The sequence below is a fragment of the Nerophis ophidion genome, linkage group LG23, assembly GCF_033978795.1.
Source record: "Nerophis ophidion isolate RoL-2023_Sa linkage group LG23, RoL_Noph_v1.0, whole genome shotgun sequence".
NCBI classification, from domain to species: Eukaryota; Metazoa; Chordata; class Actinopteri; order Syngnathiformes; family Syngnathidae; genus Nerophis; species Nerophis ophidion.
This window is the reverse complement of record NC_084633.1, coordinates 35221291-35240751: the sequence shown is the minus strand read 5'-3', so window position 1 is coordinate 35240751 and position 19461 is coordinate 35221291. Positions and strand designations below refer to the sequence as shown.

Here is a 19461-nt window from a genome sequence, read left to right as displayed (position 1 = left end):
TATATCTTGTTATTTAGTACCACATAAATATTATATCTTGTTATTTAGTATTACAAATATTATATATTTTTATTTAGTATCACATAGTACTATATCTTGTTATTTAGTACCACATAAATATTACATCTTGTTATTTAGTATCACATAAATATTATATCTTGTTATTTAGTACCACATAATTATATCTTGTTATTTAGTACCACATAAATATTATATCTTGTTATTTAGTATCACAAATATTACATATTTTTATTTGGTATCACATAATACTATATATTGTTATTTAGTACCACATAAATATTATATCTTGTTATTTAGTATCACAAATATTACATATTTTTATTTGGTATCACATAATACTATATATTGTTATTTAGTACCACATAAATATTATATCTTGTTATTTAGTATCACAAATATTACATATTTTTATTTGGTATCACATAATACTATATCTTGTTATTTAGTACCACATAAATATTATATCTTGTTATTTAGTATCACAAATATTATATCTTGTTATTTAGTACCACATAATTACATCTTGTTATTTAGTACCACATAAATATTATATCTTGTTATTTAGTATCACATAAATATTATATCTTGTTATTTAGTACCACATAATTACATCTTGTTATTTAGTACCACATAAATATTATATCTTGTTATTTAGTATCACAAATATTACATATTTTTATTTGGTATCACATAATACTATATCTTGTTATTTAGTACCACATAATTACATCTTGTTATTTAGTACCACATAAATATTATATATTGTTATTTAGTATCACAAATATTACATATTTTTATTTAGTATCACATAATACTATATCTTGTTATTTAGTACCACATAAATATTACATCTTGTTATTTAGTATCACATAAATATTATATCTTGTTATTTAGTACCACATAAAAATTATATCTTGTTATTTAGTACCACATAATTATATCTTGTTATTTAGTACCACATAAATATTATATCTTGTTATTTAGTATCACAAATATTACATATTTTTATTTGGTATCACATAATACTATATATTGTTATTTAGTACCACATAAATATTATATCTTGTTATTTAGTATCACAAATATTACATATTTTTATTTGGTATCACATAATACTATATATTGTTATTTAGTACCACATAAATATTATATCTTGTTATTTAGTATCACAAATATTACATATTTTTATTTGGTATCACATAATACTATATCTTGTTATTTAGTACCACATAAATATTATATCTTGTTATTTAGTATCACAAATATTATATCTTGTTATTTAGTACCACATAATTACATCTTATTTAGTACCACATAAATATTATATCTTGTTATTTAGTATCACATAAATATTATATCTTGTTATTTAGTACCACATAATTACATCTTGTTATTTAGTACCACATAAATATTATATCTTGTTATTTAGTATCACAAATATTACATATTTTTATTTGGTATCACATAATACTATATCTTGTTATTTAGTACCACATAATTACATCTTGTTATTTAGTACCACATAAATATTATATCTTGTTATTTAGTATCACAAATATTACATATTTTTATTTGGTATCACATAATACTATATCTTGTTATTTAGTACCACATAATTACATCTTGTTATTTAGTACCACATAAATATTATATATTGTTATTTAGTATCACAAATATTACATATTTTTATTTAGTATCACATAATACTATATCTTGTTATTTAGTACCACATAAATATTACATCTTGTTATTTAGTATCACAAATATTACATATTTTTATTTGGTATCACATAATACTATATATTGTTATTTAGTACCACATAAATATTATATATTGTTATTTAGTATCACAAATATTACATATTTTTATTTAGTATCACATAATACTATATCTTGTTATTTAGTACCACATAAATATTACATCTTGTTATTTAGTATCACATAAATATTATATCTTGTTATTTAGTACCACATAAAAATGATATCTTGTTATTTAGTATCACATAAATATTATATCCTGTTATTTAGTACCACATAAAAACTATATCTTGTTATTTACTTTGCATACATATATTAAATATTGTTATTTATCCATCCATCCATCCATTTTCTACCGCTTATTCCCTTTCGGGGTCGCGGGGGGCGCTGGCGCCTATCTCAGCTACAATCGTGGGGAACCCACGCATTCACGGGGAGAACATGAAAACTCCACACAGAAAGATCCCGAGCCTGGATTTGAACCCAGGACTGCAGGACCTTCGTATTGTGAGGCAGACGCACTAACCCCTCTGCCACCGTGAAGCCCATATAGTACCACATAAATATTATATCTTGTTATTTAGTACCACATAAATATTACATCTTGTTATTTAGTACCACATAATTATATCCTGTTATTTAGTACCACATAAAAACTATATCTTGTTATTTACTTTGCATAAATATATTAAATATTGTTATTTAGTACCACATAAATATTATATTTTGTTATTTAGTATCACATAATACTATGTCTTGTTATTTAGTACCACATAAATATTATATATTGTTATTTAGTATCACATAAATATATATTTTGTTATTTAGAACCACAAATACTACACTTTATTATTTAGAACCATATAAATATTACATCTTGTTATTTAGTAACATATAAAAATTATATCTTATTTAGTATGCATGAATACATTATATTCTGTTATTTCGTACCACATAAATATTATGTCTTGTTATTTAGTACCGCATAAATATCATATTGTGTTATTTAGTACCACATTGTAGCTGAGATAGGCACCAGCGCCCCCCGTGACCCCAAAGGGAATAAGCGGTAGAAAAATGGATGGATGGATAAATATTGTATCTTGTTATTTAGTACACAAATATAATATCTTGTTATTTAGGACGAATAAATATTATATCTTGTTATTTACTTTGCATAAATATATTAAATCTTGTTATTTAGTACCACATAAATATTATATCTTGTTATTTAGTACCACATAAATATATCTTGTTATTTACTTTGCATAAATATATTAAATCTTGTTATTTAGTACCACATAAATATATCTCGTTATCAAATATCACATAAATCCTGTTGTACATTGAGGAATTTAGTATGGCAAATATTATATCAAGTTATTTAGTATTACATAAATATAAAGTGATTTAGTATGTCATAAATATTATATACAGTGATTTAGTATGACATAAATATTATATCAAGATATTTAGTATGACAAATATAATATTGTTATTCAGTATGACAAATATATTAAGTTATTTAGTTTGACGTAAATTCAATATAAAGTGATTTAGTATTACACAAATATTATATGAAGTTATTTAGTATGACAAATATTTCATAAAGTGATTTTGTAGGACATAAATATTATACAGTTATTTAATGTGACATAAATAATATATAAAGTGTTTTAGTACAACATACATATTATATTAAAATATTTAGTATGACAAATATAATATAAAGTGATTTAGTATGACATACATATTATATTAAGATATTTAGTATGACATATATAATATAAAGTGATTTAATATGACAAATATCATATGAAGTTATTTAATATGACTATTATATAAAGCGATTTAGTATGACATACATATTATAGAAATAAATTTAGTATTACATTACTATAATTTAAAGTGATTTCGTATGACATAAACATATGAATAGATTTAGTATATAATAAAGTTTTTTAGAATTACATAAATATTATATAAAATGATTTAATATGACAAATATAAAGAGATGTCGTATGACATAAATGTTATATAAAGTGACATAGTATGACATGAATATAAAGTGATTAGAGAGTGTGAGATGATAAAGACTGACCAGCTGATGGAAAGTGACCAGTGGGCCGTCTTCGCTGTACAAGAACCACCAGGCAGCAGCAGCAACCGTCGCTGCACCAACATAACCTGCAAACATGTTTGTGGATAAAGTCCTTCATTACAATCATCGTTGTCCACATGTCAACATGAGCTACCTAACACGTTGGAATCATTCACTACCAAGTCCCAAAGTTTGGCAATCAATAATAGCAACAACTTGTCATTCAAAACTGGACAAGTTACTTAGCGTTGGCCTTGGTTTTGCTCCAGGAGATGAACACAAGGATCTCCCTCTGTTTCTTATCTATTATTATTAGGGGTGTAACGGTACGTGTATTTCTATTGAACCGTTTCGGTACGGGGGTTTCGGTTCGAGGCACAACACACGGCAGGCTAGCAGCGACCGGGCTAGGACAACATGCAAAAGCCGGAGCTGGAAGACCCTCCTGCCTCGTTAACATTCTCCCCTTTGGGAACACTTCGGCTTCGCGGTGCGATACAACAATGGAGGATGGGTGCATATGCTTCTGCCAACACGTCAAACATGCTAACCCCTTTGAAGCGGCACCACCCCCAAGTCAAGCTCACTTTAAGGAAGAGAAATAAGAGTGGTGCAAACACCGCATTCAAGCAGCCTCTCCTCGGCCAGACAGGTAGGGCTAAAGCAATAACAAATGTTTTTATAGCAGCACATTTAAGACCATCCATCCATCCATTTTCTACCGCTTGTCCCGTTCGGGGTCGCTGTATTGCATTAAAACTAGATTTTGACCCACTTCTATGGTGGAAGAACAATAAACCCATATATCCTCTTACTACCAAGTTAGCCAGGCTGGGGGGGGGGAAGAAAAGTTAATCTGAGGCTGAGTTGACTTGAAACTGTTTAATGCTGCACTTTTTATATGTAAAAGAAAAGTTTTGTCATTTTATTTCATCTGAGTAACAACTTAAGGCAGTAATATGTTGATTAACGTGGAATCCGACTTAAACAAGCTGAAAAACTTATTGGAGTGTTACCATTTAGTGGTCAATTGTATGTACTGTACTGTGCAATGTACTAATAAAAGTCTCAATCAATCAATCAAAAATAAGCTCTTTATACGTAGAAAGGTTTTGTTAAGAAACCATCTGAGCCTTATCTTATTTAGTTTTTATTTTATATATGTTGACCACATTAACCCTGGCAATGGACCCTGTGTGTATATGTATGTTATACCATTGTTTACAAATTTGGTAAATAAATAACCAACAAATATATATTTTGTTGTTGTCTTACTGTACCGAAAATGAACCGAACCGTGACCTCTAAACTGAGGTATGTACCGAACCGAAATTTTTGTGTACCGTTACACCCCTAATCATTATTATTATTATTTCCACCACTTTTAATGGTGTCATCGTGTACCAGGTGCAGGGAGTGAAAGTGGGTTAACTTTCAGTTTCAATCCCCAATAAGGCATGTAAGAAAGGGAGGGGTGACTTTTTTAGAGAATGCTCCGAACACTTGGTATTGCTACTGTTTGTTCATCCTCAATTCCATCACCTCAGGATTTGAGACGGCTTTGGAATTAAACCATCTGGGTGGACTCCTCCCTCTTAAAGTCCCCAACAGTACTTGTGTGTGTTGATAAATGTAAAATCAACATTTTTCATTCACTTCTGACTCTCATTTGCAAGTATTATATTGTTGATGTTGCATGCAGTTGCAGCTCTAAAACCCCAGGTGGAAGCGGTGTGTTGAAAGAGTCAGGAAGTAGTCTTTGCCATTCTGGTGAACGCGCCACATTCTCTATTGTTGAGCCCTATAAAGTGTTTATACTGTAAGTAAGGCTGCAGCGATCCATTATTTTAGTAATCTGGTAACCTGTCCATGAGTTTGTTTGATTCATCTGATAAAACACACTTTATAGCCTCAACAGGGTTGAAATAAAAAAATATTCCGCTTTCCTAACCTTCTATTTTTGTCATTTGCAAGTATTACATTGCTGATTTTGCATGCAGTTGCAGCTCCAAGACCTCAGATCGCGGCAGCTCGTTGCCGTAGTCAGGAAGTAGTCTTTGCCATTCTGCGCGCCACATTTTCTATTGTTGAGCTCTATAAAGTGTTTGTACTGTAAGCAAGGCTGCAGCGAACCATTATTCTAGTAATCCAGTAACCTGGCAGTGAAAACACACTTTTTAGCCTATTTTAGGGTAAGACGGTTGAAATAAACAAATATTCTGCTTTCATAACCTTCTGTTTTTCTAATGAATGCACATCATCAGCCCTGAAATTGCACTTTTAGCATTCGTGCATGAATACAAGTAAAAAAATGATCCACTGTCCACCGCCACACACATGACTGTGTGGGGAAATATGTCCACCTTTTACATCCATCAAACAATCAAAGCTTTATTCTACTCAAACTAATCACTTTAATCACTACATTGTTGCAGCCTTAACTGTCGGAATTGTAGTATTTTATTGTTCATATTTAATATTGTAAATCCCATGCAAAGGAGCGACGTTCATATGTTGTTACTATTCAGTGATTTATTGTTCATAGTTAATATGGCAAATCCCACATAAATGAGGAGCGATATTCATATTTCTTAATATTTACTGTTTTATTGTTCATAGTTAATATTGTAAATCCCACGTAAAAGAGGAGCAATGTTAATATTGAGTGTTTTATTGTTAATAGGTAATATTATAAATCCCACATAAGAGGAGTGAGTGACGCTCATATATTGTTAATATTCAGTGTTTTATTGTTCATAGTTAATATTTAAAATCCAACTTGAAAGAGGAGCAATGTTTCTATGTTCTTAATATTTAGTGTTTTATTGTTCATAGTTAATATTGTAAATCCCACGTAAGAGGATCGATGTTCATATGTTCTTAATATTTAGTGTTTTATTTTTTATAGTTAATATCGTAAATCCAACAAAAAAGGAGCGATGTTCATATGTTGTTAATATTCAGTGTTTTATTGTTCATAGTTAATATTGTAAATCCCATGTAAAAAGCGATTTTCATTTGTTGTTAATATTCAGTGTTTTATTGTTCATAGTTAATATTGCAAATCCCACACAAGAGGAGTGAGTGATGCTCATATATTGTTAATATTCAGTGTTTTATTGTTCATAGTTAATATTGTAAATCCTACTTGAAAGAAGGGCGATGTTAATATTCAGTGTTTTATTGTTCATATTTATAAATCCCACATAAGAGTGCCGCTCATATATTGTTAATATTCAGTGTTTTATTGTTCATAGTTAATATTGTGAATCCCACATAAATGAGGAGCGATATTCATATTTCTCAATATTTACTGTTTTATTGTTCATAGTTAATATTGTAAATCCCACATAAAAGAGGAGCATTGTTCATATTCAGTGTTTTATTGTTAATAGTTAATATTATAAATCCCACATAAGAGAAGTGAGTGACGCTCATATATTGTTAATATTCAGTGTTTTATTGTTCATAGTTATTATTGTAAATCCAACTTGAAAGAGGAGTAATGTTCCTATGTTCTTAATATTTAGTGTTTTATTGTTCATAGTTAATATTGTAAATCCCACGTAAGAGGATCGATGTTCATATGTTCTTAATATTTAGTGTTTTATTTTTTATAGTTAATATTGTAAATCCCACAAAAAAGGAGCGATGTTCATATGTTGTTAATATTCAGTGTTTTATTGTTCATAGTTAATATTGTAAATCCCATGTAAAAAGCGATTTTCATATGTTGTTAATATTCAGTGTTTTATTGTTCATAGTTAGTATTGTAAATCCTACTTGAAAGAGGGGCGATATTAATATTCAGTGTTTTATTGTTCATAGTTATAAATCCCACATAAGAGGAGTGAGTGCCGCTCATATATTGTTAATATTCAGTGTTTTATTGTTCATAGTTAATATTGTAAATCCCACATAAATGAGGAGCGATATTTATATTTCTTAATATTTACTGTTTTATTGTTCATAGTTAATAATGTAAATCCAACGTAAAAGAGGAGCAATGTTATTATTCAGTGTTTTATTGTTAATAGTTAATATTATAAATCCCACATAAGAGGAGTGAGTGACGCTCATATATTGTTAATATTCAGTGTTTTATTGTTCATAGTCAATATTTAAAATCCAACTTGAAAGAGGAGCAATGTTCCTATGTTCTTAATATTTAGTGTTTTATTGTTCATAGTTAATATTGTAAATCCCACGTTAGAGGAACAATGCTTATATGTTCTTAATACTTAGTGTTTTATTTCCTATAGTTAATATTGTAAATCCCACAAAAAAGGAGCGATGTTCATATATTGTTAATATTCAGTGTTTTATTGTTCATAGTTAATATTGTAAATCCCACGTAAAAGAGGAGTGATATTCATATGTTCTTAATATTTACTGTTTTATTGTCCATAGTTAATATTGTAAATCCCACGTAAAAGAGGAAGGATGGTAATATTAAGTGTTTTATTGTTAATAGTTAATATTGTAAATTTCATGTAAAAGAAAAGTGATATTCATATGTTGTTAATATTCAGTGTTGTATTGTTCATAGTCAATATTGTATATCCCATGTAAAAGAGGAAAGATCTTCAGACGTTAATATTCAGTGTTTTATTGTTTATAATTAATATTGTATATCCCACTTTCTTTATTTTCATGTACATTTTGGATGTCCCATTCAGTAAAAAAAACTGTAAAATTCCATCCTGTTTTTTTTAATTGGTCTGTCATAACTTTTTTTAGAACTCTGTCGGACATTGTGACTTTTGGTATCAGTGTTCCTGGAGAAAAAAAGGACCCAAACACACATACTGTATAGCAGATTTTTACAGCTAAATGTGTACCGTGTTTTTTGGATTATAAATCGCACCGGGTGAAAATGCATAATAAAGAAGGAAAAAAACATATATAAGTCGCACAGAAGTATAAGTCGCTATTTTGGGGGAAATTTATTTGATAAAACCCAACACCAAGAATAAACATTTGAAAGGCAATTTAAAATAAATAAAGAATAGTGAACAACAGGCTGAATAAGTGTACGTTATATGAGGCATAAATAACCAACTGCTATGTTAACCTAACATATTATGGTAAGAGTCATTCAAATAACTATAACATATAGAACATGCTATACCTTTACCAAACAATCTGTCACTCCTAATCCATAAATCCCATGAAATCTTCTTCCTCGATGTCGCTTCTAAACAACTCTGCAAACTCCAAAGGTACGCGCCGTTTACTCTTGTCGTTTTCTGCTGCATATTTCACTACGTCCAGCTTGTAATCTGCAGTACATGATTTCCTTTTCCGTGCCATTTTTATTCAGCCCTTCTTCGTTTTCATAAGTTACCGCTAACGATGAAATGATCCATCTTAATAGCTACGGCAGTAGCATATAGCATATAGCAGTTTGCATGCCTTTACCCACAATGCACTTCGGCCATGACCCTCCCCCGCCAAATTCTTATTGGTTGACGTGTGTGTGACGATTGCTGACATTTTCTTCGTCTCTTCCGCGAATGAGATAAATAATATTATTTGATATTTTATGGTAATGTGTTAATGATTTCACACATAAGTCGCTCCGGAGTATATGTCGCACCCCCGGCCAAACTATGAAAAAAACTGCGGCTTATAGTCCGAAAAATACGGTATATATCATTTATTTATTGGCCCCCCCAGACACATGCCTTCTCTCAATGTCAACATATTTGCCCAACTCTGATATTACATAATCCTTATTTTGAGGGGCTTACTGTTAAAGGCTTACTGAAATGAGATTTTCTTATTCAAATGGGTCCATTCTCTGTGTCATACTTAATCATTTCGCGATATTGCCATATTTTGGCTGAAAGGATTTAGTAGAGAACATCCACGATAAAGTTTGCAACTTTTGGTCGCCAATAAAAAAGCCTTGCCTGTACCGGAAGTAGCAGACGATGTGCGCATGACGTCACCCGTGTGAGGGCTCCTCACATCTGACCATTGTTTATAATGTGAGCCACCAGCAGCTAGAACGATTCGGACCAAGAAAGCGACAATTCCCCCATTAATTTGAGCGAGGATGAAAGATTCGTGGATGAGGATAGTGAGTGAAGGACTACAAAAAAAAAAGAAAAGAAAAAAGGCGAGCGCATTGAGAGCGATTCAGATGTTATTAGACACATTTACTAGGATAATTCTGGAAAATCCCTTATCTGCCTATTGTGTTAGTAGTGTTATAGTGAGATTATATTCGGAGGGGTGTGGCCACGGGTGTGGTGACCGTCAAGTGTCTCCGGTGGGAGGAGGTAATAGTCCGCAGCTCCAGGAGGACGCAAACTCCGCTGATAACTGCGGTAAGAGCCGACTTATCACCACAATTACACACTTACTAGGATAGTTCTGGAAAATCCCTTATCTGCCTTTTCTGCTGCTAGTGTTTTAGTGAGATGAAATAGTACCTGAAAGTCGGAGGGGTGTGGCCACGGGTGTGTTGACCGCCAGTGTCTCTGAGGGAAGTCACGCAGCTGCAGCAGGACGGAAGCTCCGCTGATGTCTCCGGTAAAAGCCGACTTATTACCACAATTTTCTCACCGAAAACTGCCGGTTGACATGTGGTCGGGAACCATGTTCGCTTGACCGCTCTGATCCATAGTAAAGCTTCACCTTCGGGAATTTTAAACAAGGAATCACCGTGTGTTTGTGTGGCTGAAGGCTAAAAGCTTCCCACCTCCATCTTTCTACTTTGACTTCTCCATTATAAATTGAACAAATTGCAAAAGATTCAGCAACACAGATGTCCAGAATACTGTGTAATTATGCGATTAAAGCAGACTACTTATAGCTTGGATCGGGCTGGAAAAAAATGTCCGCTACAACCGGTGACGTCAAAACGCTTTCAACACGACACTTCGAGGGAAATTTAAAATTGCAATTTAGTAAACTAAAAAGGCCGTATTGGCATGTGTTGCAATGTTAATATTTCCTCATTGATATATAAACTATCAGACTGGGTTTCAGTAGGCCTTTAAGTCTTCAATTGTTGTAGACATGTCCTTTCTGCCCTGACAGCTGAGGGATTCTAATCACAAGAAAATGCATTTGAAATGAAATATATTTTTCTCCTGTTCCTTTTTTTCCATAGCTTATACATTTTTTTATCAACTGATATAAAATATAGTGACACAGTTTTAAGTCCTAAGTTATGTCTGCTGAACAAATACCATTACTTTAAAGGCCTACTGAAAGCCACTACTACCCACCACGCAGTCTGATAGTTTATATATCAATGATGAAATATTAACATTGCAACACATGCCAATACGGCCTTTTTAGTTTACTAAATTGCAATTTTAAATTAAAGTGTCTTGTTGAAAACGTCGCGGTATGATGACGCGTGCGTTTGATGTCTCCGGTTGTAGCGGACATTTTTTTCCAGCCCGATCCAAGCTATAAGTAGTCTGCTTTAATCCCGTAATTACACAGTATTCTGGACATCTGTGTTGCTGAATCTTTTGCAATTCATTCAATTAATAATGGAGAAGTCAAAGTAGAAAGATGGAGGTGGGAAGCTTTTAGCCTTTAGCCACACAAACACACGGTGATTCCTTGTTTAAAATTCCCGAAGATAAAGCTTTACTATGGAACAGAGCGGTCAAGCGAACATGGATCCCGACCACGTCAACCGGCAGTTTTCGGTGAGAAAATTGTGGTAATAAGTCAGCTCTTACCGGAGACACCAGCGGAGCTTCCGTCCTGCTGCAGCTGCGTGACTTCCCCTCAGAAACACTGGCGGTCAAGACACCCGTGGCCACACCCCTCCGACTTTCAGGTACTATTTAATGTCACTAAAACACTAGCAGCACAATAGGCAGATAATGGATTTGTGGTGAAGAAGGAGCTGAGCCGGAAGGCAAAACTCTCAATTTACCGGTCGATCTACGTTCCCATCCTCACCTATGGTCGTGAGCTTTGGGTCATGACCATAGCGGTGGCGGGGCTCTCCCTTAGAGATAGGGTGAGAAGCTCTGCCATCCGGGAGGAACTCAAAGTAAAGCCGCTGCTCCTCCACATCGAGAGGAGCCAGATGAGGTGGCTCGGGCATCTGGTCAGGATGCCACCCGAACGCCTCCCTAGGGGGGTGTTTAGGGCACGTCCAACCGGTAGGAGGCCACGGGGAAGACCCAGGACACGTTGGGAGGACTATGTCTCCCGGCTGGCCTGGCAACGCCTCGGGATCTCCCGGGAAGAGCTGGACAAAGTGGCTGGGGAGAGGGAAGTCTGGGCTTCCCTGCTTAGGCTGCTGCCCCCGCGACCCGACCTCGGATAAGCGGAAGATGATTTATAGATGGATGGATTTTCCAGAATTATCCTAGTAAGTGTGTCTAACAACATCTGAATCTCTCCCACTGCATTTTTTTTTCTTTCTAGTCCTTCACTCTAAATTTCCTCATCTATGAATCTTTCATCCTCGCTTAAATTAATGGGGAAATCGTCGCTTTCTCGGTCCGAATAGCTCTTGCTGCTGGTGGCTATGATTGTAAACAATGTTCAGATGTGAGGAGCCCTACAACCCGTGACGTCACGCGCACATCGTCTGCTACTTCCGGTACAGGCAAGGCTTTTTTATTAGCAAACTTTATCGTGGATGTTCTCTACTAATATCGCGAAATGATCAAGTATGACATAGAATGGACCTGCTACCCCCGTTTAAATAAGAAAATCTCATTTCAGTAGGCTTTTAATATCTACAACAGGGGTGTAAAACTCAAATACAGAGTGGGCCAAAATTTTAAACGGAACAAAGCCGCGGGCCAAAGTTGAACAAATTAACCTTTTAATAGGGACCCAAACAAGTTTTGCATTAAATATTGAACAAGCAAGGCTTATATAACTTTAGTGACATGCAAAATCAAGTTTCAAATAATAATAATAATAATTAAAAGAATATCAATGGCATATCAAATAAAATTTAAATAAAAATTGTATGTCTTTTTTTCTATTTGCAATCTTCTGAGGTAAATATCAAATTTTTTCCACAGGCTAATAATACATTTGAAAATAAAATAACAATAATGAATGAACCAAACATTCAAGCTTTGAAGTAGCAAGAGAAAATGCATGAATAAAACGTTAATTATTGGTCAGTTTGCTGGAAGTTTCCCGGAAGAGTTAGTGCCGCAAGGGTTTCTGGGTATTTGTTCTGTTGTGTTACGGTGCGGATGTTTACCCGAAATGTGTTTGTCATTCTTGTTTGGTGTGGGTTCACAGTGTGGCGCATATTTGTAACAGTGCTAAAGTCGTTTCTACGGCCACCCTCAGTGTGACCTGTATGGCGGTTGACCAAGTGTGCCTTGCATTCACTTGTGCGTGTGTGTGTGTGTGTGTGTGTGTGTGTGTGTGTGTGTGTGTGTGTGTGTGTGTGTGTGTGTAAAAGCCACAAATATTATGTGACACGCTGTTGGTATGGAGGAAAAGCGGACGTGACGACAGGTTGTAGAGAACGCTAAAGGCAATGCCTTAAATGCAGGCCCCCGATATAGTTGTCCAGGTGGAAATCGGTAGAAATTCGGGAGAATGGTTGCCCCGGGAGATTTTCAGGAGGGGCACTGAACTTCGGGAGTCTATCGGGAAAATTAGGAGGGTTGGCAAGTATGAGTATTAGCGGTGAATGCGGTGTTACAGCGGCACCAACGCTGTAGAACACTGGCGGGCCAGCTCTAATGCTAAGATGATATTGCCTAAAGGGCCAAATTAAATTACACGGCGGGCTAGATTTGGCCCGCGGGCCAGAGTTTGACACGCATGATCTACAACATGCATTCATCATTCTAGTATAATTTTTTTCCAATAGTTTGTAGCGAAAAGGGTAGCTGACACGTGGTAAATTTGCGATGGCATACCTCCGATGGCCAGATATCTGAAGAAGAGCCAGCCAGAGATCAGGGGCTCTTTGGGGGATCGAGGGGCTTTGCCCATGATGTCCAGGTCTGGAGGGTTGAAGCCCAAAGCGGTGGCCGGGAGCCCATCAGTCACGAGGTTGACCCACAACAACTGGACCGGGATCAGCGCCTCGGGCAGACCCAGGGCCGCAGTCAGGAAGATACTGTGTGAAATAAGGTTTTACCGGTATGAGACCGAAGTGGAGAACTTCCCCTCTCCGCCGAGTCCTCACCAGACCACCTCGCCCACGTTGGAGGAGATGAGGTAGCGGATGAACTGCTTCATGTTGTTGTAGATGGCTCTGCCCTCCTCCACGGCCGAGACGATGGAAGAGAAGTTGTCGTCGGCCAGGACCATCTCAGAGGCCGACTTGGCAACGGCGGTGCCAGAGCCCATGGCGATGCCGATCTCCGCCTTCTTCAAGGCGGGGGCGTCGTTCACACCGTCGCCGGTCTGCGGAGGCGAGACGAGGGCCGGTGAGTAACACCTTCCAATTTTGACGGAGCGGAAATGCTCCTCACCATGGCCGTGATCTCATCGAAGCCTTGGAGGAACTCCACGATTTTCGACTTGTGGGACGGCTCCACCCTGGCGAAGCAACACGCCTTTCGGACGGCGTTCTTCTGGTCGTGCAGAGACAGGTCGTCGAACTCGCGGCCGGTGAAGGCCTTGCTGGAGACGTCCTCGTCCTCGGAGAAGATACCGATGCGGCGGCAGATTGCCACCGCGGTCCCCTTGTTGTCCCCTAAGGAGACAGAAAGGTGGACTTTTATGCTTTGAAGGCCCCAAAAACAACATCAATTATTTTGATATGACTAAGAGGGATGTGTGCTATGGCTATGAGTTGTTTTTTCCCTTGGCCTCAAATCTGGAACCCCTCTTATTTTTTTCTCACCCCCCCATATCTCACCTTTTTTGTAAGGAGTGCCGAAAGTTGGCAGACCCGTCAGCGATCCTGTTCTGTCTCCCTGTAATGTTTGATCCTATCCTGTCTCCCTGTAATGTTTGATCCTGTTCTGTCTCCCTGTAATGTTTGATCCTGTTCTGTCTCCCTGTAATGTTTGATCCTGTTCTGTCTCCCTGTAATCTTTGATCCTGTTTCTGTCTCCCTGTAAAGTTTGATCCTGTTCTGTCTCCCAGTAATGTTTGATCCTGTTCTGTCTCCCTGTAATGTTTGATCCTGTTCAGTCTCCCTGTAATGTTTGATCTTGTTCTGTCTCCCTGCAATGTTTGATCCTGTTCTGTCTCCCTGTAATGTTTGATCCTGTTCTGTCTCCCTGTAATGTTTGATCCTGTTCTGTCTCCCTGTAATGTTTGATCCTGTTCTGTCTGCCTGTAATGTTTGATCCTGTTCTGTCTCCCTGTAATGTTTGATCCTGTTCTGTCTCCCTGCAATGTTTGATCCTGTTCTGTCTCCCTGTAATGTTTTTCTGCTCTTGAATGATTGTGCTGAAAATTTTAATTTCCCCTCTTGGATTAATAAAGTATTTCAGATTCTGATTCTGATTTTAAAGGTGGAATAAAAGAGCAAACAGGGGAACAAGTTCAAATGTTGGCTGCTTTTTTTTTTTCTTCTTTAAAACGGTTAATGGTCAAAAAATAATAATGCATCAAAATCAACGTTATGAATTATTAACCAACTTAGGGCACATGAAATATTCTACTTTGACACTTTTTTTTAAATAACCTAAAATCAATGGATAGCTCTGAAGTTGATCTAGCAAAATCAAATTGAATAAATACTTGGAGTGGGGTGTGGGGACCCTTAGAGGTAGTTGTAGGGTGTCCCCTGCTGAATGACAGATAGTTAATAGTCATTTGGTTCTACATGTACCCTCTCAGTTACATGATTACCTATATATGAACTTCTAATGTTGGGGAGGTCTTTCATTTTGTTGGACTCTGTTCCACAGTCAGGAAAATATTTTTACTTGAAATATGTTCACTTTTATTGATTGATCTTTATGTCAAGATGGAGAAACTTGTAGCTTAACTACAATTAATGGAGAGTAATTTGTAGCTTAGTTACATTTAATGGAGAGTAACGAGTAGCTTAGTTTACTACATTTAATGGAGAGTGACTTGTAGTTAAACTACATTTAATGGAGTGTAACTTGTAGTTAAACTACATTTAAGAAGAGTAACTTGTAGCTTAGTTACATTTAATAAAGAGTAACTTTTAGTTAGTTAGATTTAATGGAGAGTAGCTTGTAGTTAAACTAAATGTATTAAAGCGTAACTTGTAGCTTAGTTACATTTAATGGAGAGTAACTTGTAGCTTATTTTACTATATTTCATGGAGAGTAACTTGTAGCTTAAATACATTTATTGTAGAGTAACTTGTAGCTTAGTTTACTACATTCAATGGAGAGTAACTTGTAGCTTAGTTACATTTAATGGAGAGTAACTTGTAACTTAGTTTACTACATTTAATGGACAGTATCTTGTAGCTTAGTTACATTTAATGGAGTGTAACTTGTAGTTAAACTACATTTAAGAAGAGTAACTTGTAGCTTAGTTACATTTAATAAAGAGTAGCTTTTAGTTAGTTAGATTTAATGGAGAGTTGCTTGTAGTTAAACTACATTTATTGAAGTGTAACTTGTAGCTTAGTTTACTACATTCAATGGAGAGTAACTTGAAGTTAAACTACATTTAGGAAGAGTAACTTGTAGCTTAGTTACCTTTAATGGAGAAGAACTTGTCGTTAGTTACATTTAATGGAGAGTAACTTGTAGTTAAACTACATTCAATGCAGAGTAACTTGTAGCTTAGTTACATTTAATGGAGAGTAACTTGTAACTTAGTTTACTACATTTAATGGACAGTATCTTGTAGCTTAGTTACATTTAATGGAGTGTAATTTGTAGTTAAACTACATTTAAGAAGAGTAACTTGTAGCTTAGTTACATTTGATAAAGAGTAACTTTTAGTTAGTTAGATTTAATGGAGAGTCGCTTGTAGTTAAACTACATTTATTGAAGTGTAACTTGTAGCTTAGTTAAATTTATGGGAGTGTAACTTGTAGTTAAACTACATTTGAGAAGAGTAACGTGTAGCTTAGTTACATTTAATGGAGCATAACTTTTAGTTAGTTAGATTTAATGGAGAGTAGCTTGTAAAACTAAATTTATTGAAGTGTAACTTGTAGCTTTGTTACATTTAATGGAGAGTAACTTGTAGCTTAGTTTACTACATTTCATGGAGCGTTACTTGTAGCTTAGTTACATTTATTGTAGAGTAACTTGTAGCTTAGTTTACTACATTCAATGGAGAGTAACTTGTAGTTAAACTACATTCAATGGAGAGTAACTTGGAGCTGGTTACATTTAATGGAGAGTAACTTGTAGCTTAATTACATTTGATGGGAAGTAACTTGTAGCTTAGTTACATTTAATGGAGAGTAACTTAGTTACATTTAATGGAGAGTAACTTGTAGTTAAACTACATTTAATGGAGAGTAACATGGAGCTGGTTACATTTAATGGAGAGTAACTTGTAGCTTAACTACATTTAATGGGAAGTAACTTGTAGCTTAGTTACATTTAATGGAGAGTAACTTAGTTACATTTAATGGAGAGTAATTTGTAGCTGTACTACATTTAATGGAAAGTAACTTGTAGCTTAGTTACATTTAATGGAGATTAATTTGTAGTCAAACTACATTTAATGGAGAGTAATTTGTAGCTTAGTTACATTTAAAGGAGAGTAACTTGTAGCTTAGTTACATTTAATGGAGAGTAACTTGTAGTCAAACTACATTTAATGGAGAGTAACTTGTAGCTTAGTTACATTTAAAGGAGAGTAACTTGTAGCTTAACTACATTTAATGGAAAGTAACTTGTAGCGTAGTTACATTTAATGGAGAGTAACTTGTAGTTTGACTACATTTAAATGTAATCAATGTTGTTATGAATTATTGACATATTAAAGGCTCCAATTACTTCACATAAAATATTACATTTTGAATGTTTTTTTTGGAAAAAAGATTGCATATTTTGTGTTTTTGCAATAAAAACAGGGTTTTCTTTGACAAAAAGGGCATAAAACATGAATTTTTTTTTTATATTAACAGATATTTAAGCATTGAAAATAAAAATAAAATGATATCGGACTTGTTTTACTGACTGAGACCTTTTTGGGTCCCCGGGGGCCTTTACCAGCCACTAGTTGGTGGCGTGCAGGACTGACCGGTGATCATGATGACACGGATGCCAGCAGCTCGGCACAGCTGGATGGAGCTCATGACTTCCTTGCGAGGAGGGTCCAGCATGCCAACGCAGCCCACAAAGGTCAGGTCAGTCTGGTGCCGAGAAGAGCGTCAGGAGTACAGAGAAGCAGGAGGGGGGCCTTCACGCCGTGTGTGTGTGTGTGTGTGTCACCCACCTCGTAGTCGGCAAACCTGCTGGACTCCTCCAGGTTCATCTCCTCCTTCCTGAGAGGGGAGTCGCACGTGGCCAGCGCCAGGCAGCGCAGGGTATCACGCCCCGTGCCCCACTCCTTGATGACGGCCATGATGTGCTCTTTGACCGGCCCGGTCAGGGGGAGACGAGTGGCGCCTACGCGGACGTACGTGCAACGCTCGATCACACCCTCTGGCGCGCCCTGCGGGGGGGGGGGGGGGGGGGGAACACATCAATCAATCAATCAATGTTTACTTATATAGCCCTAAATCACTAGTGTCTCAAAGGGCTGCACAAACCACAACACAAACCACTACGACATCCTCAGTAGGCCCACATAAGGGCAAGGAAAACTCACACCCAGTGGGACGTCGGTGACAATGATGACTATGAGAACCTTGGAGAGGACGAAAGCAATGGATGTCGAGCGGGTCTAACATGTGAAAGTTCAATCCATAATGGATCCAAAGCGGATCCAACACAACAGCGAGAGTCCCGTTCACAGCGGAGCCAGCAGGAAACCATCCCAAGCGGAGGCGGATCAGCAGCGCAGAGATGTCCCCAGCCGATACACAGGCAAGCAGTACATGGCTACGCACGGTGGGTCCGATGGTTTATTCATATGGATATTAACGTCCCCCATTATAATTATATTATCGGCGTGCGTCACTAGATCAGCAACGAACTCTGAGAATTCATTGATAAAGTCCGAATAGGGCCCTGAGGCAGTGGTTTGACGGACCTCATAGTAAGCACCTCAAACGATTTATATTTATTATTTATGTTAGGACTAAGGTTAAAGTTTTCGTTGTATATTAGTGCGACCCCCCCACCCCTTTGAAATCATGTCAACGATCCACTTCTCATGTTGGAGCCTGGAGTGTTGGCCGATACTGGCGTTGAGGCGATGCAATATCAGCAAGAATTGTGCATACCGTATTTCCTTGAATTTCCGCCGGGGCGCTAATTAATTTAAAACCTCTACTCACTCCTGCAATTACCAAAGGCATGCGCTAATTATTTTAAAACCTCTTCTCACTCCGGCACTTACCAAAGGTATGCGGTAAACATTTGAGTGTGATGTAATTTTTGACCTTAAATTTCAAATTACCGGTGTTGAAATCAGCCTCCTCCATTTTGAAAATGATGACAGGAGTTTGACCAGGCGGTAATACTAAGCATGCGCTAATTAATTTGGGAAGCGAGTTTTACCCGGCAGTAATTCAAGGCAGGCGCATACCCTGCGGCAATTCAAGG

The 19461-nt window shown here is 36.1% G+C and overlaps 1 protein-coding gene across 1 annotated transcript in view; it reads right to left on the bottom strand.

Moving 5' to 3' along the window:
• Positions 1 to 19461, bottom strand: part of LOC133541148 (sarcoplasmic/endoplasmic reticulum calcium ATPase 1-like) — a 114904-nt gene that overhangs the window by 16067 nt on the left and 79376 nt on the right. The window contains exons 16-21 of the mRNA XM_061884261.1: positions 18188 to 18406; positions 17993 to 18104; positions 14323 to 14546; positions 14034 to 14254; positions 13762 to 13964; positions 3881 to 3966 (exon numbers count right to left, since the gene is read on the bottom strand). Of these exons, the coding sequence (XP_061740245.1) occupies positions 3881 to 3966; positions 13762 to 13964; positions 14034 to 14254; positions 14323 to 14546; positions 17993 to 18104; positions 18188 to 18406 (1065 nt within the window). The remainder of the gene's footprint in view (positions 1 to 3880; positions 3967 to 13761; positions 13965 to 14033; positions 14255 to 14322; positions 14547 to 17992; positions 18105 to 18187; positions 18407 to 19461) is intronic.